At 40.8% G+C, this 24392-nt stretch overlaps 1 protein-coding gene across 2 annotated transcripts in view; it reads left to right on the top strand.

Moving 5' to 3' along the window:
• LOC117514524 (rap guanine nucleotide exchange factor 5-like) overlaps positions 1 to 23545 on the top strand; it is a 59947-nt gene extending 36402 nt beyond the window's left edge. For both annotated transcript variants that reach the window (XM_034175027.1, XM_034175028.1), the window contains exons 4-18: positions 4030 to 4108; positions 4300 to 4444; positions 8310 to 8407; positions 11061 to 11091; positions 11258 to 11327; positions 12894 to 13043; positions 13147 to 13244; positions 13976 to 14098; positions 14206 to 14384; positions 19975 to 20065; positions 20168 to 20218; positions 21187 to 21274; positions 21404 to 21468; positions 21600 to 21654; positions 22854 to 23545. In XM_034175027.1, the coding sequence (XP_034030918.1) occupies positions 4030 to 4108; positions 4300 to 4444; positions 8310 to 8407; positions 11061 to 11091; positions 11258 to 11327; positions 12894 to 13043; positions 13147 to 13244; positions 13976 to 14098; positions 14206 to 14384; positions 19975 to 20065; positions 20168 to 20218; positions 21187 to 21274; positions 21404 to 21468; positions 21600 to 21654; positions 22854 to 22972 (1442 nt within the window). In that variant the 3' untranslated portion in view covers positions 22973 to 23545. The remainder of the gene's footprint in view (positions 1 to 4029; positions 4109 to 4299; positions 4445 to 8309; positions 8408 to 11060; positions 11092 to 11257; positions 11328 to 12893; positions 13044 to 13146; positions 13245 to 13975; positions 14099 to 14205; positions 14385 to 19974; positions 20066 to 20167; positions 20219 to 21186; positions 21275 to 21403; positions 21469 to 21599; positions 21655 to 22853) is intronic.
• Positions 23546 to 24392: the final 847 nt, after the last annotated feature.

Raw genomic sequence — 24392 nt, 5'->3', positions numbered from 1 at the left:
GGCCAATCTCCAACCTTCCTTTTCTCTCAAACATTCTTGAAAGGGTAGTTGTAAAACAGCTAACTGATCATCTGCAGAGGAATGGTCTATTTGAAGAGTTTCAGTCAGGTTTTAGAATCCATCATAGTACAGAAACAGCATTAGTGAAGGTTACAAATGATCTTCTTATGGCCTCAGACAGTGGACTCATCTCTGTGCTTGTTCTGTTAGACCTCAGTGCTGCTTTTGATACTGTTGACCATAAAATGTTATTACAGAGATTAGAGCATGCCATAGGTATTAAAGGCACTGCGCTGCGGTGGTTTGAATCATATTTATCTAATAGATTACAATTTGTTCATGTAAATGGGGAATCTTTTTCACAGACTAAGGTTAATTATGGAGTTCCACAAGGTTCTGTGCTAGGACCAATTTTATTCACGTTATACATGCTTCCCTTAGGCAGTATTATTAGAAAGCATTGCTTAAATTTTAATTGTTACGCAGATGATACCCAGCTTTATCTATCCATGAAGCCAGAGGACACACACCAATTAGCTAAACTGCAGGATTGTCTTACAGACATAAAGACATGGATGACCTCGAATTTCCTGCTTTTAAACTCAGATAAAACTGAAGTTATTGTACTTGGCCCCACAAATCTTAGAAACATGGTGTCTAACCAGTAATACTGTGAGAAATCTTGGAGTCATTTTTGATCAGGATATGTCATTCAATGCGCATATTAAACAAATATGTAGGACTGCTTTTTTGCATTTGCGCAATATCTCTAAAATTAGAAAGGTCTTGTCTCAGAGTGATGCTGAAAAACTAATTCATGCATTTATTTCCTCTAGGCTGGACTATTGTAATTCATTATTATCAGGTTGTCCTAAAAGTTCCCTGAAAAGCCTTCAGTTAATTCAAAATGCTGCCGCTAGAGTACTGACAGGGACTAGAAGGAGAGAGCATATCTCACACATATTGGCCTCTCTTCATTAGCTTCCTGTTAATTCTAGAATAGAATTTAAAATTCTTCTTCTTACTTATAAGGTTTTGAATAATCAGGTCCCATCTTATCTTAGGGACCTCATAGTACCATATCACCCCAATAGAGCGCTTTGCTCTCAGACTGCAGGCTTACTTGTAGTTCCTAGGGTTTGTAAGAGTAGAATGGGAGGCAGAGCCTTCAGCTTTCAGGCTCCTCTCCTGTGGAACCAGCTCCCAATTCGGATTAGGAAGACAGACACCCTCTCTACTTTTAAGATTAAGCTTAAAAGTAGAGTAGGGCAGCTGTTTGTTGTGATTTGGCACTATATAAATAAATTTGATTTGATTTGATTTGATGTCCTCTTCAGCATAAGGCAACATGACCTCTTCAAGTATTCTGACATATCCAAACTGATCCATCCAAATATTCCTCCATTTCTCTTTAGGCATTTGTTCTTTGGCAAATTGTAACCTCTTCTGCACATGTCTTTTATTTAACAGAGGGACTTTGCGGGGGATTCTTGCAAATTCACACAGGCGTCTTCTAACTCACAGCACTTACAGGTAACTCCAGACTGTCTTTGATCATCCTGGAGCTGATCAGTGGGTGAGCCTTTGCCATTCTGGTTATTCTTCTATCCATTTTGATGGTTGTTTTCCGTTTTCTTCCACGCTTCTCTGGTTTTTTTGTCCATTTTAAAGCATTGGCGATAATTGTAGATGAACAGCCTATAATTTTTTGCACCTGCGTATAGGTTTTCCCCTCTCCAATCAACTTTTTAATCAAACTACGCTGTTCTTCTGAACAATGTCTTGAACATCCCATTTTCCTCAGGCTTTCAAAGAGAAAAGCACGGTCAACAGGTGCTCGCTTCATCCTTAAATAGGGGACACCTGATTCACACCTGTTTGTTCCACAAAACTGACAAACTCACTGACCGAATGCCACAATACTATTATTGTGAACACCCCCTTTTCTACTTTTTTTTTTTTTTACTAATAGCCCAATTTCATCGCCTTAAGAGTGTGCATATCATGAATGCTTGGTCTTGTTGGATTTGTGAGAATCTACTGAATCTACTGGTACCTTGTTTCCCATGTAACAATAAGAAATATCCTCGAAACCTGGATTAATCTTTTTAGTCACATAGCACTACTATTATTCTGAACACTACTGTACATATAAGTCACACTGGACTGTAAGTCGGACTCCAATAAAAGTTGTAACTTTTTTCTGTATTATCACCTCTTTAATTTGGGTTTTTTTTTATGCATTGTTATAGTGCACACTTTATTACTGGTGTTTATTCTTTTATTATTAGAGTTTGCAGGGGTGGTGGCCCAGTGATTTGTGCGCTTGGTTTCAGTGGAAGGTTCCCGTCTCAAACCCCACCCCTACTACATTTCTCCATTTACTGTAGAGTTGCGTCAGGAAGGGCATCCAGTGTAAAACTTGCACCAAATCAACATGCAGATCCATCCCGGATCTGCTGTGGTGACCCTGAGTGAAAAGAAGTGAGCAGCTGAGGGGACTTACATTCTTTTATTATTAGAATTTATTGTAATTAGTGCTTCAATTCCTGGGAAGGTCCTATGTAAACAAACATTATAATTATTATTATGAATAACAAATGTGTGACTTTTCAGTATATAGGTATTTGCTCTATTAAATGCCCCCGGGGCCTGCAATTTTCACGAAGGGGGGCATTTATTGATGATAATTTCCGTGAGCATTCATACATGCATACTGTACACTGTATGGCCTTACAGTATGTATGGACTGCATGCAAGAGAAGCAGTGCAGACTCAAAACAAATGTTACTTTTCTGCATGCAGTTGCTGCTACACAATTACATAAAATGGCTCCACGCAAATGTTTTTACTTGGCAGCATTAAAGCTAAGAGTTGTGAAAGAAGTGGAAAAGAAGGGGAAGCACCATGCTGCTCAGATTTTCCTAGTCAATAGCAAACCCACCCGGGAGTGGTGTAGATACAAGGATAAGCTTGTAGCCCTGGCCAAAACAGCAAAACGGCTGGCTGATGGAGGGAGGACAGCGTGTATTGAAGAGGAGCTGATAAAATGGTTCCACAAATGGCAGGCGTCTGTGTGACAGAGAAGGATCTGTAATACGAGGCACAGCAGCTGCATAAGCAACATGGAAACCAGAACAGACTTGATGAGATTTCGTGGCAATGAGATAGGACTATTTCATTTTCACCTTACTCTGTTCTCTCAGGAATTCCCAATTTCACTACATGCAATATGCTGAAAAAAATGGGGTGGGGGGGGTGAGTGTTTAATAGGGTGGGGGCCTTTAATGGAGTTGGTAATGGAGTCTTTAATGAATACAGTAAGTTGCACCAGAGTGTAAGTTGCCGGACCTGCCAAACTAGTCAGAAAAATGTGACTTATACTCTTGAAAATACACTAGTTGTGATAATCAAAATGATATTTAACTCTGAAATCTACATCCAGACCTTGATAACTGTAAAATACAACAGGGTTTTCTTGTTAATCTGCATAATGACTTATGGACCTGTGTATGGTCACTGGGCTTAGAAAACCAGTGAGAAAAAGCAAAATACACACAAAAACCCAGACTCAAACCCACAGCCTTTTTGCAGTCAGACAACAGTCCTAACCACTGCTCCACCTTTTCCAAGAACACCTTATGTAAGGATGTCATAGTGTTTAGCTGTTGAACTTATTTAACCGATGGGAAAACACCATCAGATTTGCATTTGCATCACTGGAGGTCAGTCAGCCATATTACACATTAGCGCTCATCAACCTCAGCCTGCAGCAGTGAAATGGGAGACGGACGGTGGAGGCCCTGAATGCTACCTCCAACATGGATGAGCAAAACAGATCAGTGGAATCCTCGTTGCTTTCAACACAAGTTATTATGTGACATTGACAGAAGAATAATGTGCAGCTGAAAGCAAAGCCAAGTTTGAGCTGAAATGTTAATAAAAAGCAGAATTCTGCTGCATGTGTTAGACAATAAAACAATGCAATTATTATTATTGCTACAGTCGTTTATGTTTGTCTCCTTACAGATGCTCTTCTGGACGACTTTCTTCTGACTTATCCAGTGTTCATGTCAGCCAGTGATTTATGTCAAGCTCTTCTTGGACAATATCCTTCAATATGAGTTTTAGAGCATCTTCAGAATTGCACATTTTATCAGGTTTATCAATGCTGTAACCTTCATCAGATGTCGTATAGAAATAGAAGCCTGCTCCACTTTAAACAACAGACATAAGCTCTGAATGTTACAAACAGATCTCCCTCCCTCCATCAGCACTCAAGCCTTAACTTACTCGCACCTATTGCACCAAGCGACAAAGAGGGAAAGACGACAGGAAGGAGGTGCTGGGGAGAAAACAAAAAGTGGTGCACCTGGTGGTACAGTGGATCACACTCTGCAAAGACTTCCTGAGAGAAGAGGACCACGTCAAATTGTTCCTGCAGGTTGGGCAAAAATACTGGGCAAAACTTACAACAGTAAAAACATACCGATATGCTGATTAGGGAGTGTGATATATTGATGTTGAACAGTGATTCCTCCAGTATGTCCTGACAACTCTTAAGGCCCCTTCACACATAGTGCGATGTTTGGTCGAATATGGCAAAACAGCGCAAAACAGTTCGAATTAGCGCACCACAAAACATCACACCGACGGGCAGGTGTGCACGATCCCGGTGCGAAGGTTTGTGCATGCGACGGTGTCTTTTGAGTAGGAACACAGTGCGAGGCACACCACATCGCACTGCTTTTGTGGAAGAACTAAACAATAAAAACCAGCTGGTACCTGTTGAACCACATTGCACCGCTGATGTGGAATATATATATATATATATATATATATATATATATATATATATATATATATATATATATATATATATATATATATATATATATATATATACACATATATATACATATATATACAATACAAATAATACAAAAACATACCACCCACGGGATTCATACCTGCACTTTACTGATTGCCAGCCCGAAAAATTACCACTGAGCTACTGTGCCTGGCTTGTTAATGGTGCGGGGAAATAAAAAAAAAAAACATACACCATAAAAAGCACAGCATTTTATATTGAATCCCTCTGATCAAGCAGGCAATACAAATACGATCCATCTGTTCCTCTGTAGATGACCCATGGTCACAGACATACAGTCATAAAATGACATGAATGAGAAGCAGTTTGCTCTTCTCGGGTTCACATTTGCTGGTACGTGTCCAGCTGGCCCGCATGCATGTCCTGCCCGACACGTGTGTCTTGTGGACAGCGCGCCAGAACTAACACCGCGTCATGTGGAACAGAGCTCACTTGAGTGATGTGAAAGTCAGATCGCCCGCAGTGTGTTCTGATCTGATGGTCCGTATCAACCTGGGGGCAGCCTGTCAATGGGCTGCAGCAAGGGAGAGCACACACGCTGCAGCTCACAGCATATATCAACACAACAACATGTGTTTTCATTTACGTCCATGTGATGAGAGCAAACAGACATACGTGCCTCACGTAATCACCTCATGTTGTTGGCAGTTGTTAGTCCATGTCCGTCCAAATACAGTACATGTTGTCCAGCTGGGATGTCCAGATCCACAGATCTCCATAGCTGCTTCTGTCAGCAGCCACACCTCCTGTCAGTTTAGTGCACACCAAAGCCACACTCGTGAGGCACTTAGACAAATTTCATTGCCAGCACGATAGTGATTGTCTGCAGACTGTTGTCGTGCCAAGAGTGCAAATGGCCACACATTTTCTAAGTGCCAAACAAGCGATGTTAGACGTTCATGCATGTCAGCTGGAATTTGGACAACACCTGCTGCCGCGAGAGGGGTCGATGGGCTCACACAGCGCACAGTCTGTCTTTCATCCGCTGGTGTGTGCAAATAGTTGTAGCAACAGGTGTACGAGGCGTTCGAGGCAGGGACGATTTTACACATTTTGCACACAATTCCTGCTTCATGCGCACTTCGACCAAACTTAGCACTATGTGTGAGGAGGCCCTTAGGGTGGTCTCCCACTTTTGATTTGTGATGCTTGACTGTCTACACTTTTAGCATAAAAAAATGTGATACCCAATTGGAGTCTGACATTGGGTGCAAGCTGTGGTAAGAGTAACACTGTAAAACATTTCATTTCATTTAAGAAATGGAAAATTTAGTTTGTGCAGATAATATTTTGCAAAAGTATGTGATGGTGGACATCCGAGTACAATATGCAGTAATTGGGACACAAACTGGGATCAAAAATTGGCAATGGAAGAACGGCGTTAAGAATTTTGTTTTGTGCTAAGAAAGTACTACTGATACCACAATATTTACACTGCTAAAAAAATCGCAATGTTAAAATTTCAGAATCAAATATTTCTGAGCTAAATGGTAAACAGAGCTGATTTGAACTCTTAAAACATTATTTACGCACTCTAGGTGTTAAACTGTGCACAGCATTGGAGTTATTTCTCTGTCAGGATGTAATTAGTTTATGCATAACTCTCAAAATGTCACCTTTTAATCCTGCCCACTGAAAAACAGAGAGGATCTTGTGATGTGCTGTGAACTGTACGTCAGTATTGTTGCCTCATGACCAGAAGGTTGTGGGTTCAAACCCAACCAGATGCCTTCATCTATATTTTTGTAAATCTGCCCAAACAATTCCATTTTATACTAATGGAATTTTATACTAATAAAGGGCCAAGTCCACATTACATACCAATACACATCATGATGACAAATTTTGCCAATGGGGCTTTTAGAATCAGAATCAGAACTGAATATATTGCCAAGTAAGTTTTCACATACAAGGAATTTGATAATGTGTCATTGGTGCATAAACAACAATAAAAAGAAAAAGAAAAAATATTTCTGTAAGAACTAAAGGAGTCAAATAGACAAATACGTAGGCAAAACTATATATGTTCACTGTCAAATAAACTTAGTGGAATGGGGCTGAGCAAAGGCATGCAAATGTACAGTACTTTTTGGTGCAGGAATGAGCAATCTGTAGTTTGTAGGAGTGGGGGGCAGGGTAAATGGGGGTCTCTGGCATTATTTACTAGTCTAGTTGCAAATGGAAAGAAGCTGTCTTTGTGTCTTGAGCTTTTAGTCCTGATGGACCTCAGCTGTCTGCCAGAGGGGAGGGTGATAAAAAGTTTGTGTCTTGGGTGAGAGGAATCGACCACTATCTTCCTTGCTCATCCCTGGAGGTGTACAGGTCCTGTAGGGATGGCAGACTGCATTGTTTATGTCTAAATCAAAGAAAAAGGATATTTGTCAAGCTTGTTCATAGAATGTCACAGTGGCAGATTTGACAAAAACTCCATGTCAACGTGTCCATTATTTTGAGATTGTAGAGTTGATATAAGGATGGGGCAGCATGAATTACTGACCACATGTTACTGCAACTTAACAACAGCGACACATCTGCCTGTGATCCTACATGAATCAACCTACCCAAACCTGTTAATCAAAAAACAACATTAAGTTTGCAAATATGAAAACCGACTGCAACGGGAACACTTCGGGAAGATTTAATTTTGTATTGATCTGTACTAACTTAAATCCAACAAGATCAAACGTGGTGAGAGAGCACAGGGATGCCACACTCACATTTCAAAGAATCAGGTTTATGGATAAAATTTTACATTTTCCACATGTTCTTATACGTGGGATCAGCGTTGGGCTACTAACATAAAGGACATGGTTCAATTCCATGTCTGTGCTTCATGCAACCTGTCTGTGTCTTTGGACAACACACTTCATGTGCATTCTGTCAGTCCACCCGTCAGTGTGTACTGAGCCTGTCTGAGGAAGAAACCTGTGACAGACTGGTGCCCCATCCAAGGGGAGCTGTAGACTCTCATTAATTTCATGCCCATAGAGTATCCAGAGATAAGCACCAGCACCAATGGGCATCAGCCCCTATATAGGACTTACATCTTCTGTATCAATATACAGAATGTACAAGTATATTTCTGGCCCCATTTGACCTTCATCTCTGATCTTGATTGCAGAACAAGCCTAACAAAAATCAAATAACGTCTTCCCGTTCATAGATCCAATGAACTCAAGTTTGTTGAAAATTTAAATAGGCGTTACCAAAATACCTACATATACACAGACATAGCTGTACAGAGACCAAGGAGTATACATCTCTAGCTCCAAAATGAAATATGCAAAGACGTCATGATTAAGAAGATCACAGGGTGTTAGTTTGGACATTTTGCTCAATATACTGTATAAGGAAAATTTTGCAAACTATGTATGAGGTAAAAAAAAAAAAAAAACTAACAATTGACATTTTCTTTCAGACACTGTATCGTTGCATGTTGGATGATCTTTATGAGCACCCAGTCCTGGAGAAGGACCTGAGAGAACTGCAAAATCTCTATCACATCCAGCGAAGACAGTGAGTGCTCCATCATTTTTTTAAACTACTATAATTAGGATGATACACACTGAATTTGTCCAATAAGAAACAAGAACTGCGGCTTTTGCAGCTCCAGAATGGCAAAATGAGCATAGAGGCTAAACTGTCCTGTAAGTACAAAGAGACAGCTTCTCTGCTTCTGATTTAGCTTCCCGGCAAAACCCACATCAGTGAATCCATTCAGAGTCTGAAGAGTCATCGTAATGTTATGAAGAAATATAAAGGTCACTGAGCTCCTCTTCTTTAGAACTCAGGAAATATACAGCTGTAAAAAATGTCACAATCACTTCATGATTTAAAGAATACAATTAAAAAAATGCACTTTGCATCTACAGTTATTTTCTGATGACAATCAATACAGTATCTGTCTATATACAATAATAACAATACACAATATTAGCAAATACATCTAAGTAAAGCATAGATCATTACAAAAGAACAAAGCCTTCTATGTGTTCAGAAGAGTGCTTCATGCCATCTCTTAAATTTGTTACTTATTTTTTTTGTGGAATAGCTAATCTCTTCCAGTGCCAGATTAAAAAAAAAAACCTTTCCTTTTAAATCACACTGACATACAGTTGTGTTCAGCCATATATAGGGCTGGGTATCAATCAAAAATCTTTGATAACGGTACCAATACCGATACCGGTTCCTGAACAATACTTTTTTGATACCAACTTTATGAGATCAATTCTAACAAAAAGAAAATTACATGTCACATAGTACAAATCTTTCAGCTTTGGTAATTTTCCACTCCAAGCAGTTTTCTTACAGAAAAAATAAACATCAAATAATTTCCAGGGCAAAAGACCGCGTGCAAACAATTGACAAATCAGTCTAATGTTCACTGCTGCATACTGAGGACCTTTTCACTTAGCGGTTTTTCTTCAGAAAAATCAACATGTCTGCTTTCTCAGGACACAGACCAGCTCAGTCCTGGCTGATGGCGTCCCCAGCAAGCAGAAATAGTATGCTCTGAAGGTGTGGATGATGATTGCACACAGAGATACCTGGTTGCAAAGTTTGGTAGCATTGGTATAGTGTCCCTCTCATTCCATCACCAGGTTACTGGATTCACTGAGGTTAGGGTAGATGGCAGACCTCTGTACCTCTTCCTGAATCTTCTCTGTCCTTTCCGTGAATGTATCATCTAACTTATTTGGGCCAAAATTCTGATTCAGAGAGAGCCATATTAATAATTTACTATCTCCTTCCATTTTGTTTTTCCTAATCTCAGACCAGGTTTTCAAGGTTTCTCCTAAAATAGTATTATCTCTCTTATGGTCTGTAAAGTCTTTCCCTGATAATTTTGCAGGAGGTGGCACCTTACCTAGTCTTTTCTAATCTATGTTCAATATGGAGATCGGGCGATAAGATTCACATAACTCTTTGTCTTTACCTTCTTTTGGTATGAGTGAAATCACTGCTTCTCTCCATGATGGAGGTATTTTAGCATATTTAATAGTCCAGTTCAATAATTGAAGAAGTATGGGTGCAAGATCTTCGGCAAAAATCTTGTACCACTCCTTTGGGAAGGCATCACTCCCTGGACATTTAGTGTTTTTCAAAGTGGTAATTGCTCTAATTCTTCCTTTGTAATTGGGGTAGACAATGATTAATTTTGTATCTTTCCTATGAAAGGGAGGAGTCAAACATTTTTAATTGGAAAATATTATCAGGTGGCTATCAGGTGGAGTTTAGGGGTGGGAAAGTGTTTGCCCCTCCCCAGAACCATCTAAGTGAGTAACCAAACGAAACTACATGAATGTAACCAAACCCACCTCCATTAAGCTAACACATCATCACCACCACACCCCCACATCCTTCTTCCCTCCCTCCAGTGCAGCGTCCAATCACAGCTTCTCCCATGGGATGCATCAAGCAGATAGCTGATAGCTCCTCCTGATGCTCCTGTCATCTTCTGGCCATGCTTAATTCATGTTTACATGTAGTGGAGATCCACGACACCCACTGCAGACTCGGTGTGGGTGTCACTATCTGACATGTCGTAGCTATTTATGAGCTTTCCACAATCTGGCTCACCCTGAGGGGGGACACGGTTGGCTGCGGTGAGGCAGTCTGCTACCAAGTGAAAAACTAAAAAGGGTCACGTTGTCTTTCAGGCCTGTGTGGCCAAAGAGAACCAAAGCAAAGTTGCTCAAATCCTCTCTTTCATCATGTGGCATTCAGTTCACAACATGAAATTCAGACAAATTCCTTTGATGTATTTATTTACTATGAAATAGATCAGGAGCACAGTTTTAAGAGTTGAGGAGAAATCGGGTTTTTCATGAGTGCAGAGATTAGCTGGCAGGCAGGGAGAGGAGATCCCTTAGGGCGGGCTGTGCACCAACATGCCTACTGTGATGCAGATCAGCAGGAAAAATCGAGGCATGATAATGGATGTGAGGTTATCCGTCACGGTGGTCAGGGCGAACGGAAGAGAACGGAATAATTAATTGAGCGCGTATGACTGGAAGGTCCAAAATCTACAAGGCGCTCTCACCGTGCCCTGACACTGGCCTCAGATAATGGACACAGCACTGGAATATTCTGCTAAAGCATCAGGATCATGTGTCTGTACTACAGGAGCAAGATTGCAAATTTTACTACTTTGTCTTTCTTCTTGCAGCACGGTTGATGACTATTCTCCTCACAGAAAGGTAACTCAATCCAGTTTTCTGTCTTTTCTGCTGCTTTCACAAGGGTGTTGGACCCATTGTCCTCCCATTTCCTGCTAAAATCACCCTTCTGTAGCTCAGCTGATGTGCTCTGTGTTCTCAGGCGATATGAATGTGCGTCAAATTCTTTGTGTTTCCCTTCATTTAGAACAAAGGATTTTCCCACCAATTAAGCCTGAAAGAGAATGGGCTACAGTCCAGAGGTCCACAGAATGAAGGTAGGTTGTAAAGTGGTGAGCTCACACATTCCTGCCATCGTACGTCGTCTCTGAATATGTGAAAGGAGACGTTAAGGCTGAACATTCGGCCAAGTGAGACACCCTCCAAGGCATGAAGGACAATGGCAAAAATAAATGTATGCAAGCCACTGGACTGGACTTCTTGTTTAGTCTTTAAGATGTTCCAGTGCTTATCCAAGTGGCTTCTTCAGTCAAAGTAGACCGAGGTAGCAGCACCAGTAAGAATGAAGACATAAGTCCTACAGAGAAGGTACAGGATTAGATTAGATAGAATTTTACTGATCCTTTGGGAAGACTCCTTCAGGGAAATTGAGGCTCCAGCAGCATTGTATGGCAGCACACAGGGTAAGAAGCACACAGTGTTTAAAACGTGAAAGTAAAAAAAAAAAACACAGTTTGCAAACAGACATACTGATCAATACGGATTTAATGTCTACTACTGTTCCTCTCCTTCTCGTCCTCTGTCCTCCTGTTACTCCTCCTCCCCCTGAGTGAGGAGCTGTACAGTCTGATGGCCTGAGGGACAAAGGAGTTTTTTAGTTTTTCAGGGATGATGTGCTTCTGGGTTTTTGTCTATACAATTTTATATATTTTACCATTTGTATTTTTTATATAAACAATTTACATTTACAGCTGGTTGGAAGACACAGACAGGTAGCATGACCTGGAATCAATGCCTGCTCTACTGGGGTGTTCCAGTTGTATCCAGAGGTCATAATTCCTCACTTCTGAATAAGCGGTAACCTAGAAGATGCCACTGAGCTTTCAGCTCAACAAGGGGGTGCAAATGACTTCACTTTAATCCAAATAAGGTCATTCAAGCCAACAATAAAGAAAATGTCAGTTGTCCTTGACAGACAAAATTAATGTCCATGTTTTACTGTTTGTACTTTCTGCAAAGTGACTGTTAGCTTATTGACACATCACCATATTTACTATCTGTTGACCAGAAAAAGAATGCCCAGTAATCAGTTACTCTGCAAACAGCATCTTGCAGTATATGTTCACCACCTTTACCCTTCAGCTATCTGCCACTAGATGTCGCATTGCACAATGTTTCAGTACGTAAATGAAGTTTCTCTCCTCGGCCACTCCACCTCAAACACCCGACCCCAGCCAACACCCCCAAACCCTGATGCACTCCACTGCATTGAGCAGAACAAATGGTACTAGGGTGCAACTTTGCAGTTTGCATTTATATATGACATCAAACATGTCAATATTATTATACAAATGACAGAGAAACAACAGTAAACCAGCTTTAAAATTAATTTAGAAATGAGCACTGATTGGGTTGTTCTAAGGGTTTGAGGAAGGCAGATCCAAAGTCAAAGAGCAACAACAGAAAGGTTCAGTCAGCTTTAGTTTTGGAGTAACAAGAACCCCCCGACCCAATCTACTCTCACTCATGTGAGAGAACAACTCCTCCATTAAATACACAGGGACCACACTCACAAGGTGAACATAGTTTATCTAATCTGATCTGCAGTCTTGTGTCAAACAGTATAAAGTACCATCATAAACAGTATTTTCTCTCTGTCCCAGTGCTGTGTCATGTGTATGTTACGATGGACTCTTACCTCAGTATGAGGGCTCACGCTGAGGTCATAGCCCAGGAGCTGCTGCAGACAGTGGCAGAAAGGATGGATTTTGCCGCGGAGGAGCTGGCACTGGTGGCCGTCTCTTACCCTGGAGGTAATCTAGAAAAAGACATGCACTCAGATCATCACTCACATTAAATTTGCAGAATATTATAAGTTGACAGCTGAACATTCTAATGTTGTTTTCTATCCTGCAGGTAGACTCCTCCTCCAGCCTCAGGACAGAGTGTACGCTGATTCTTTAAGGCCAGTGGGGAGGCTGCATGTATGCAGGAAGGACCTGGGCGATATCCTGGTACCACTGTCACTGAAAATGTCATTGAGTTAAAAAAAAAAAAAACACACACACACACAAAAACTATGATGCCTATGAAAAGTTAAAGCTACAGTATGTAGGATTTATAGGCGTTAGCATATATGCAATATAGCATTCATAACCATCTGTTCATTTGTGAATAATCACCTGCAACAACAAAGCCATGTGCTTTCATAAGCTTAGAATGAGACCTTCATATCTACATGGGGGCGGATCCCTGATGGTGGCCACCATGTTACAGCACCATGTCGATACATTAGCTTAGCAGGGACATACTTACTGTACCTTGCCTTCTGCAAGAAGACTGAAGAAAAAAAAAAGAAGAGGAATCAGTGGTTGCGCCCATATGTACCATCTAGTGGTTGCTAGTGCAGGCTAGCAGCTTTGAGAACCCCAATTTTGGTGAAATGGGGAATAATGCATATCGCTAATCACAAAGAAAAGCAGTGGAACGTGAATCTCCATGAGCAAAGACGAGAAAACATGAAGGGGAAACAAAATCATGGCCAGCGATGGCATAATGTAATCTGCAACCTTTCCACTAGAGGACAATAAGTCTTACACACTGTAGCTTTAATGTCAGTCTTCTGGGCCTTTTATTGTTATTGCACGTGTATGTATTATATGACTACATTTGTCTTCTTTGTCACAGATTGAGACTCTTCTCTTTCTTTGATTAAAGCAGTTTTTCTTTCTTGCTCCGTCTTCAGAACCCATTCAAAGGCGACTCGGAGCTGCAGCAGAGGACAGTCCGCATGCTTACCTTAAACACGTGGGATGTGGCTGTTGCACTCACCAACTTTGACTGGACTATCTTTGAATCCATACATGAGGTCAGTCTCACTTCGGTGAAATCTGTTGCCTGAAGGTTTCTGCACAGTACCGAAACACTCTACAGTCAGTATTTGCTTCTCAGCTCAAATATGTGGTTCTTTCACAGCAACAACTTGTGTATTTCACCTTCAGTCGTCATGCGAGCGGCAGCCACACAGTGGCGCTAGAGCTGCTGCTACAACGCTGCAATGAAGTCCAACTGTGGGTGATGACGGAGGTGTTGCTGTGTCCAGTGCTCTGCAAAAGGGTCCAACTCATTAAGAAGTTCATCAAGATTGCTGCCCAGTTAGTAGCTTCACATCTGTCTGTCTGGAACACACGTCAAACTCCACACGTGGGGGTCAGATACACCCACAGCAGCGTTAGATCAGGCCTGCAAATCAAATCAGATAATTAATTTAAACGGAGCAGATAACTGCATCCACTGCAGTACTCACTTTCAAGGGAGCAGAGGTGGCGTATGTTCAATTTAAATTAATAGTAGACACTCGAAACCCGAATGTTCAAGTAGTGTAAACTCAAAGTTTTAAGAAAATAACTTACTTAAATATTTCAAGTTTTGTAACATGGTCTTGCTTTTTGAGTAAATTAAACTCAATTTTTGATTGACGTGTGCGCAGGGGTGGTTGTCAAGTGGTTAGTGCAATTGGCTTTGGTGCAGAAGGTTCCTAGTTCAAACCCCACCCCTGCCACACTTCTCCATGTAATGTGGAGTTGCGTCAGGAAGAGCATCCGGTATAAAACGTGTCAGGTCCACCTCTGATCTGCTGTGGTGACCCTCAGTGAAAAGCAAGGGAGCAGCTGAAGGACTTATTTTACTTAATGAACACTTTAGTTTAATTGCAATCATGAGGTACAAGCTGCATGTAATCAAAACTTTTAAGTTCTGGGAACAATTGACTTCACGTTTATGAACTCAAAAATATTGTGGCAACTGATTACCTCAGTATTTTTGAGTTCTGTTAAATTGTTTGGCTTTACAGTAACTACAGTTAATGTACAAAACATGTTTTGAATGGTGTGGTGGCATGTTGATATCATTTAGCTTTTTTAAATATAAATGACATCTCCTTAAAGTGCTTTGAATAATTTTTCTGCCATTAGATGGTGTACTTGCACAACACTTTAGGACGTAAACAAAGCTTTCTTACTCGGCCACTCCACCTCAAACACTCGGCACTCTAGAACGTCCTTATCCAAACTGAGGAGAACAAATGGCAATTTGTGTTTTAAGAATTCTAACAGCTCTATGTGGAAAATGGTATCCTAGTGAGACTGCAGTTTTTTGTCACAGGCCTATTTAGTCCCAAAATGAGATTTTTAGGTGTATTCCAGGAAGGCTGCTGCTGTCTGCCATCTTAAAACATTTTTTAAAAGCTATGTGGCATGTCAGATGGAGAAGGTAAATAGGGATCAGAAAAGGTCAGAATGTGGTGTCACATCATTATCAGCACAGGGTCTCATTAAGATACTAAATATTTACATAAAAATACTTGTTACAAGGACTGATTTAGAAGTTTTGATCCTGATCCAGAAAAAGTAGGGTGTGGTTCTCCATTTTTTGCGTTCTGAAAAACCAACATTTCTCAGGAATGTGTGACGTTTTGACTCCCTGAGTGCAATGTTGAGAAATGTTGGTTTCTAAAAATGCAAAAGATGGAGAACCACACCCTACTTTTCTGTAGAAAAGGGGGTGTTCACAATAATAGTAGTGTGGCATTCAGTCAGTGAGTTCGTCAATTTTGTGGAACAAACAGGTGTGAATCAGGTGTCCCCTATTTAAGGATGAAGCCAGCACCTGTTGAACATGCTTTTCTCTTTGAAAGCCTGAGAAAAATGGGATGTTCAAGACATTGTTCAGAAGAACAGCGTAGTTTGATTAAAAAGTTGATTAGAGAGGGGAAAACTTATACGCAGGTGCAAAAGATTACAGGCTGTTCATCTACAATGATCTCCAATGCTTTAAAATGCACAAAAAAAACAGAGATGCGTGGAAGAAAACAGATAACAACCATCAAAATGGACAGAAGAATAACCAGAATGGCAAAGGCTCACCCATTGATCAGCTCCAGGATGATCAAAGACAGTCTGGAGTTACCTGTAAGTGCTGTGACAGTTAGAAGACTGTGTGAAGCTAATTTATTTGCAAGAATCCCCCACAAAGTCCCTCTGTTAAATAAAAGACAGAACATATCAAGTGGCCTAAAGAGAAATGGAGGAATATTTTGTGGACTGATGAGAGTAAAATTGTTCTTTTTGGGTCCAAGGGCCACAGACAGTTTGTGAGACGACCCCCAAACTCTGAATTCAAGCCCAGTGATGCCGGTAACGCGTTACTCTAATCTAACCACTTTTTTTTTTTTTGTAACGAGTAATCTAACGCGTTAATCTTTCCCAAATGAGTAATCAGATTAAAGTTACTTCTCCATGTCACTGTGCGTTACTATTATTTTTGCATTGTGTGTCGACAGCAGCATTAAACTTGGTCCGTGGGCAGGAGGTCGGGGTTCGACTGAACTGCCCACTTTAAGCGAGCTGTGAGCTTTTCATCAGCTACGACTCGTCCTCACCTCTTAAAGCGCGGTGACAACAGCACACCTGCACTGAGCTTTACAAATTCATTTTTATGCTTTATTTTTCTCCTTTATTTAGAATTCTGAGCTGAGCTGCTCCGTATCGTCTCGTTAAAAACAGCTGATCCTCCGCGACACGTCAACAACTAACACTATTTTCCACTCAAATGCACCTAAACTCTCTTTCTGAGGACCACATGATGTGAAAACACAATAAAACTTTCTTACCTGTAAATCTGGTCATGTTTTCTGCATAAATAAATGTTATCCATTCTTTGTGCTCAAACGCCAAAGCAGGGGCGAATCCAGATGGAATGGGGGCGTGGGGCAGGGATGTGCCCCCCCCCCCCACAACACCCCTAGATTAAAGGTCCAGTTTTGAAGCCGTTTTTTTTTTTACTACAACTACTAATACTACTTAAAATAATAATAATTTTGACAAGTAAAATGTTTATAGAGAATTTAAATGTTATAACAATGTTAGAATTTAATAGTTACATTTATAAACAATGTAGGTTAGAAATTGCAAGTTTTACTGTTACAGTGCTGTCAACAGTTAAATATGAGGTCAAGAAAGATTATTTTACTTTTTATAAAACAAGTATTTATTTTCATTGAAGTCAAGAAAGGGTGACTATAAAGTGAGTTTTGGCAAAACAGGTATCATTGTCATGTGAGTGGCAGAGGGTTGTTGTCGGCAGCTGGGGAAAGTAACTAAAAAAGTAACTAGTAATCTAATTTAGTTACTTTTACAATTGAGTAATCAGTAAAGTAACTAAGTTACTTTTTCAAGGAGTAATCAGTAATTGGATTACTTTATCAAAGTAACTGTGGCAACACTGTTCAAGCCACAGTTCACAGTGAAGACAGTGAAGCATGGTGGTGCAAGCATCATGATATGGGCATGTTTCTCCTACTATGGTGTTGGGCCTATATATCACATACCAGGTATCATGGATCAGTTTGGATATGTCAAAATACTTGAAGAGGTCATGTTGCCTTATGCTGAAGAGGACATGCCCTTGAAATGGGTGTTTCAACAAGACAATGACCCCAAGCACACTAGTAAATGAGCAATATCTTGGTTTCAAACCAACTACGAGGTGTATTAGATAAGAAACCAACACTTTTATTTTTTTTAAACTATATGGATTTGAATGACGTGCGATTACACCAATCATGCTTGAACCCTCGTGCGCATGCGTGAGTTTTTTCACGCGTGTCAGTGACGTCATTTCCCTGTGGGCAGGCCTTGAGTGAGATGTGGTCCCGCCCTCTTGGCTGAATTCCTTTGTTTCACATGCTGCTCGAGACAGCGCACGTTGCTTTATCAAAATTTTTTCTGGACCTGTGAGGAATATCCGAGTGGACACTATTCGAGAAATTAAGCTGGTTTTCGGTGAAAAGTTTAACGGCTGATGAGAGATTATGGGGTGTTTCTGTCAATGTAAGGACTTCCCACGCAGCGGGACGTCGTGCAGCGCTTCCAGGCGCCGTCGTCGGCCTGTTTCAATCTGAAAACATCCTAATTTAAGGCTCTGTTGACCCAGGACGTCGTGAGAGAACAGAGAAGATTCAGAAGAGGCCGGCATGAGGACTTTATGCGGACATTCCACTGTTTAAGGACATTTTGTAATGAAAGACGTGCGCGCAAATTCACCGAGTCATTTCCGTGACGACTCGACGAATCCGTCTGCGCCGCGACAGGAAAAACACCTCCTTGTTGAAAACCATTTGTAAAATTCAGGCGGCTTTTGATGGCTTTCAACAAGTGAGTAACTGAGAAATTGTTAACAGCTTGGGCATGTTTCCAACTTGCCCGTTAAGATTTCCAATGGAGGTGTTTTTCCTGTCGCGACCCCCACGGTCCGGGTCCGGCCCGACATGCGACTCTGCCCGCACTTTGTTTCATTACAAAATGTCCATTAACAATGGAATGTCCAAATAAACTCCTCATGCCGCCTTCTTCTGAAAGTTCTCTGTCTCTGACGACCTTACTGGGTCAACAGAGCCTGAAATGTGGAAGTTTTCAACTTGAAACGGCGAGACGCTGCCACCCTCGAAGCGCAGATCGCTGTCAGGCGCCGTGGGGCGTCCTTACGTGACACTACCAGACCAAAATCTCTCATCAGCCGTTAAAATTTTTATCGAAAACCAGCTGAATTTATCGAATGGTGTCCACTCAGTCGTGCCTTACAGCTTTTGAAAAATTTTTGATCAAACAAAGCAGCAGTCTCTGAGCCATTCCTAAACAATGAAAAAATCGACGAGAGGGTGGGCGACTCCTCACTCAAAGACTGCCCACAGGCGAATGACGTAACCGACAGGCGTGAAAAAACTCTCGCATGCCCACGAGGGTTCAAGTATGTCTGATGTAATCACATGTGATTCAAATCCATATGGTTTTTGAAAAAAAATAATAAGGTCGGATACTTTTCTAACAGACCTCGTAAATTAATGCCTCGCAGATGTGAAGAAATCATGAAAAACTGTGGTTATACAACTGAATACTAGTTTAGTGATTCACAGGATTGCTAAAAAAAAGCAGGTTGAACATAATAGTTTTGAGTTTGTAGCATCAACAGCAGATGCTACTATTATTGTGAACACCCCCTTTTCTACTTTTTTTTTTACTAATAGCCCAATTTCATAGCCTTAAGAGTGTGCATATCATGAATGCTTGGTCTTGTTGGATTTGTGAGAATCTACTGGTACCTTGTTTCCCATGTAACAATAAGAGATATACTCAAAACCTGGATTAATCTTTTTAGTCCCATAGCACTACTATTATTCTGAACACTACTGTACGTATGATACATTGTTTACCAACCTAATGTTGGTAAATTGGCTTCTTGAATACAGATAAAGTCTGTCGTGAAAAAGCACTATGATGAGGTGATGCATCCCACAAAAGTCCATTTGGGGTCTCTTAGAAATAAATGAACAGGCTCACTGGACAAGCAGGGGTCAAAAAATGGACTTTTTATCATAGCAGGGTATTTTCTGTACACAGTCTCAAAATCTTTGAACACTGCAGTTATTAAACCTTAAACCACAGGAAATGAAGATTGTCAGTATTATTATCAGTAGTTTACAAATTTCTATCTGGTTCAGTGTAACTGAATTTAACACCATTGGTCAACACTGTTCTTCACATTTCTGCAAAACACTGCAGAAATGAATCCAAAATCTTTGTAATGCAGGATTTTAACAGACGTGTGGGTATGCTACCCCCTCTTGTGGCAGAAAAATACACTGTCTCCACCTTCTGTTGAAATAACTTTGGTTTTGTGATCTGACAGCTGTAAAGCACAGAGGAACCTAAACTGTTTGTTTGCCATCATAATGGGCCTGAACACGGCCGCTGTTAGCCGCCTCACTCAGACATGGGAGGTAAAAATTATCCTTTTCCACACTCATTTTCTTTTAAAACAAGTCTCCTAGTTGTATATGTCTGCACATTTGATATGAGGAATTCTGCTTATGCCTTTGCAGAAAATTCCAGGGAAATTCAAGAGGCTGTTTTCAGAGCTGGAGATGATCACAGTAAGGTTTAAAAATACTCCAAGCGCACTGCGGAATGCTTCTTTAAAGCTAGTGTGTAGGATTTGGTGTCATCTAGTGGTGAGGATGCAGATTGCATCATGCCATCCCCAGTCAAAATGCTGTTTCCTACTTGGGGGGGGGGGGGGGGGGGGGGGGGGCTGTATCAATGTGATGGCACATCGTAGCTGCCTCCATGGGGGGTGGGGCACCCCGGTTGATATGAAAACCTGATGAGAACATACATTCAGTAATGAATGAATGAGATGGTTATGAATGTCATATTCCAGGGGTTTTCAAAGTGTGGAAGAGTGAGCCTCCTCAGAGAACAAATGAATAGCTGTGCCCCCCCCACTGACACACATACACACAATTTCAACATCTTCCTGTGTTTCTTTTTATTCTTTTACACATGTTAAACATGTATTTAAAGAACTGTCTATGCATTTACACATTTTACAGCCTTTCTAAACATTTTAAACATTTTTAAAGAACTGTCTACACATTTACACATTTTACATCCTTTCAAACATTTAAAACTGGTAGAATTTACGCACTAAAAATTTATCCATTTTGCTCCTGGCGTGTTAGCTAACAATGTCTTCTTTTTCCTTTTTTCCCTTTCTTCTTTTGTTGGTTAACAGCGTTTAGTTTTTTTTTTTTTGCACCTCCCCGAAGAACTCTGGCCCCCCCCCAGAGGGGCACGCCCCACAGTTTGAAAACCACTGCCATATTCCATTTGTGCTACGAAACACCCCTAAATCCTACACACTGGCTTTAATATATTCTCCACAGAGCGAGGAGGCAATAAAAGCTGAAACTAACAGATGTACTTCATCTCAGAACATCGGCTCATCATTAACACTGCTCACACGCTCATAATTCCCTTCTTCTAACAAAATGTGCGAGCACAAACTCATACATTCGTCCATGGAGGATTAGACTCACTTGTTTTGAAAATGTCTTTACAGGATCCATCTTTCAACCACAAGGCCTACAGAGAGTCCTTCAAGAAGATGAAGGCTCCAAAGATCCCTTTTCTTCCTCTGTTACTCAAAGGTGTGCTGGTTATTCTGCCCCTTCAGTGTCTCAGGACCTCAGCGGCGCTGCTATATGCTTCTGTTCAGCAGCTTATTGCCTACATGCATGTTTTCAATCCAAAAATACTTCAACTTGTTTTTTTTGTAGATATGACATTTATTCATGAAGGCAACAAGACATTTCATGACAACCTGGTCAATTTTGAGAAACTGGTGAGTGAACAAAATGAATAAAACCAAAACAAAGCAAACCAAGAAACAACAGTAACGCTGGTTCTGCACATAATTCTGAATTTGAAATTCCTCATTTTAATTGGAATTTGTGTTATCTCGCTTCTTTGCAGCACATGATCGCAGACACGGTGCGGCTCATCCGACAGTGTCACAGCGACCACATGGGTCAGTATTACGCTGTTTTAACACATGAACCCAACGGCGAAAGTTCAAGTAGAAACGTTATGTAGCACCATTTGTAATAATAAATAAATAATGCGATGCTAAAATACCCTTGATCGTATGAGCATAAAAACAGGAAGCAGAATGTGACTTTTGACCCCTTAAAATAGGTCAAGGTTACCCATCTTTGAACTTGTCCAAGGTCTGTCCCAAGAATGTTCACTGTGAATTTGAAGACCCTGGCAGTAACAGCACTGGATGTGCACAGACAGACAAACTGACGCAAAGTCTTTGCAATACCCGACGGCCATATTTTGGCTTTGGGTAAAAATAGGTTGCTTTAATTTTGATAGTTGGTCTAATTTTGGAAGTAATTAATGATAATTACTGGTTGAGTTAATAGGGTTTTAAAAAGGAATAGCTTGCATCATGTGTTAACATATGTCACATGTCATGGAATCCAGTGGATGTTGACCTTGTTTGACCTTTACTTTGCAGACCAACCACTCAACACAGTCAAAACTATTCCATTTATTAATCCTATTAATGCAGCCAATAATTTGCACCACTTTTTTTTTTTTTTTTTTAACCATAATTGGAGCAACTTTAACTTTTGAACAATGTACAAACTGAAATTAACCTTTCTCACCCTTTTTGCTATTTTTTTTACCCCATAACTCCACAGAATTCAATCATAGATGGTCCAAACTATACTTTTGTGAAATCTTTATGGTGAGATGAATAATATGGAATACCTTTCAATATGAAATTCTGACCCCTGTGGAATTCTTCACTTGACCCCTACCTGGCTGCCGATTGAAAATTCAAGTGGACACGCTTCCTTTTGAAAAAGTAATGTCTAAGGCAGGGGTGGGCAGTCATATGCCATGAAGGGCCGAGACCCTGCAGGTTTTCCTTGCTACCAATCAACCTCAGCAGGTGATTTCATTAATGATCAGGTGTTTATGCTAGGGGAGAAGCTAATCAGCAACCCACCTGCTGAGGTGACTGGTTGCAAGGAAAACCTGCAGTGTCTCGACCCTCATTGCCCACCCCTGGTCTAAGGAGCATTTGTGCCATATTTGGTGCTTGCATCACCATTGAAGGATTCCTCTGTAAATATTACGCTAATTCTTCTGTGGAGTTAGAAGCTATTCTAAACAAAGTTGTCTAAATTTGCAAATAAATCCTTGTTTTTTCAGGAAACTGCATCATCCAGAAGAGCAGCACAGAGGTGCGAGTCTACACTGATTATCTTCATATCATCGACAATCAGCAGACTCTGTTTGAACTGTCGCACAGGCTGGAGCCTCGTCCTTAGAGATCAGCTCACACTCGGACAGCCAGGGATCAACCTGACTCCGTCCCATCTTTGTCTCAGACTCGGCAAATCAGGAGACACAGCACTATCCTTGCCAGCAAGAGAGAACCAATCAGGAGAGGAAGGACACTTTGTTAGGTTATACATAACTGTTTCTATAGATTCTTGAGTAATTAATGCACAGTCCAACTTGTTACCAATGGAACCAGCCAGTATTATGAGCTGCAGTGCCAACAGATGCCAACAATCGCCGACTAGCAGTCAGTCTGTCAACACTGCTTATTGGTGAGAAACATTAGCAGCAGCGGCACCTGTGTGGTCTGCAGATGAAGAAATTTAATATTCACCGCGGCCGAGCAGGAAGTTAACGTGACAGATGATGCAATTTTAAAACTTGTTCTGCTTGCAGAGCAATGCTATAGATGTATTTTGATGCCTGTAAGATTTGATAATGTGAGCAGATTCTGTACTGAACACTGTAAGTAGTAATACTGTGAGAGTGTCATCATGTGTCCTTGTCCTCCAGGACAATCCACGGCATTTGTGGACAATCAGACGTGCAACAGTGACTGAAAGGATCCGTCTCACAATGTTAAAGAAAATAAGAAAACTCCCGCAATCTACATCACTACAATTCCAACATTTTTTTTATTTTATTTTTTTTTTATAAAGGCTAAGTTATAGTATCTGTGAGTATGAAGGTCGTAAGGGCAATCTGACATTTGACCCCAATCCCGTTGACCTTCACCCAAATGACTGACCTTTGGCTGACCTTGTCAGGGGCAAATGTGGGAAATCCACCCAAGTGTGTCTCATATTTGGTCAACATCTGGCTGAAATAATTGAATTTTTCAACATGACCTTTGCCAAAATTAATTATTTAAGGGCAATTTCAGGGTCAACCTTCATTTACATACCAAATGTGCTAGAAACCAGTAAATGCAACTGGGAGGAGCAGGCCAACAAACCAGACATGACCTTAGCCTCAGTGATTGACCTTTAGCAATTTGACCTTGCTGGGCAACTCTAGAATCCAGCTATGTGTGTATACCAAGTTTGGTGGATATCTGAGTTGGGGTGGGGTAATCATAATTTCGACCTTTGACTCCCACAGTTACCTTGACATTTTCTTAAACAAACCCTTTAAGAGCTGTTGTGCAGTTTACAGTCATCCACATATTAAGTCAGCCAAATGACTTGGGAGGAGCAGAGGAACAGACAGATAAGCCAAAATCTTACCTTTGAACCTCATGACCTTTACTTTTGCAAAAACAAAACCCCTTAAGAACAATTCTGGTGTCAACTTACATGCACACAGCAAGGCTTGTGTAAACTGGACCAAGCACCTAGGAGTAGGTGTGAAACACACACACACACACACACACACCTACCTTTCTCAAATTATATCACTGTACTTTTT

The sequence above is a fragment of the Thalassophryne amazonica genome, chromosome 7, assembly GCF_902500255.1.
Source record: "Thalassophryne amazonica chromosome 7, fThaAma1.1, whole genome shotgun sequence".
Classification (NCBI taxonomy): domain Eukaryota; kingdom Metazoa; phylum Chordata; class Actinopteri; order Batrachoidiformes; family Batrachoididae; genus Thalassophryne; species Thalassophryne amazonica.
Note: the sequence above shows the minus strand (reverse complement) of the source record. Positions and strands in the feature narration are given on the sequence as shown.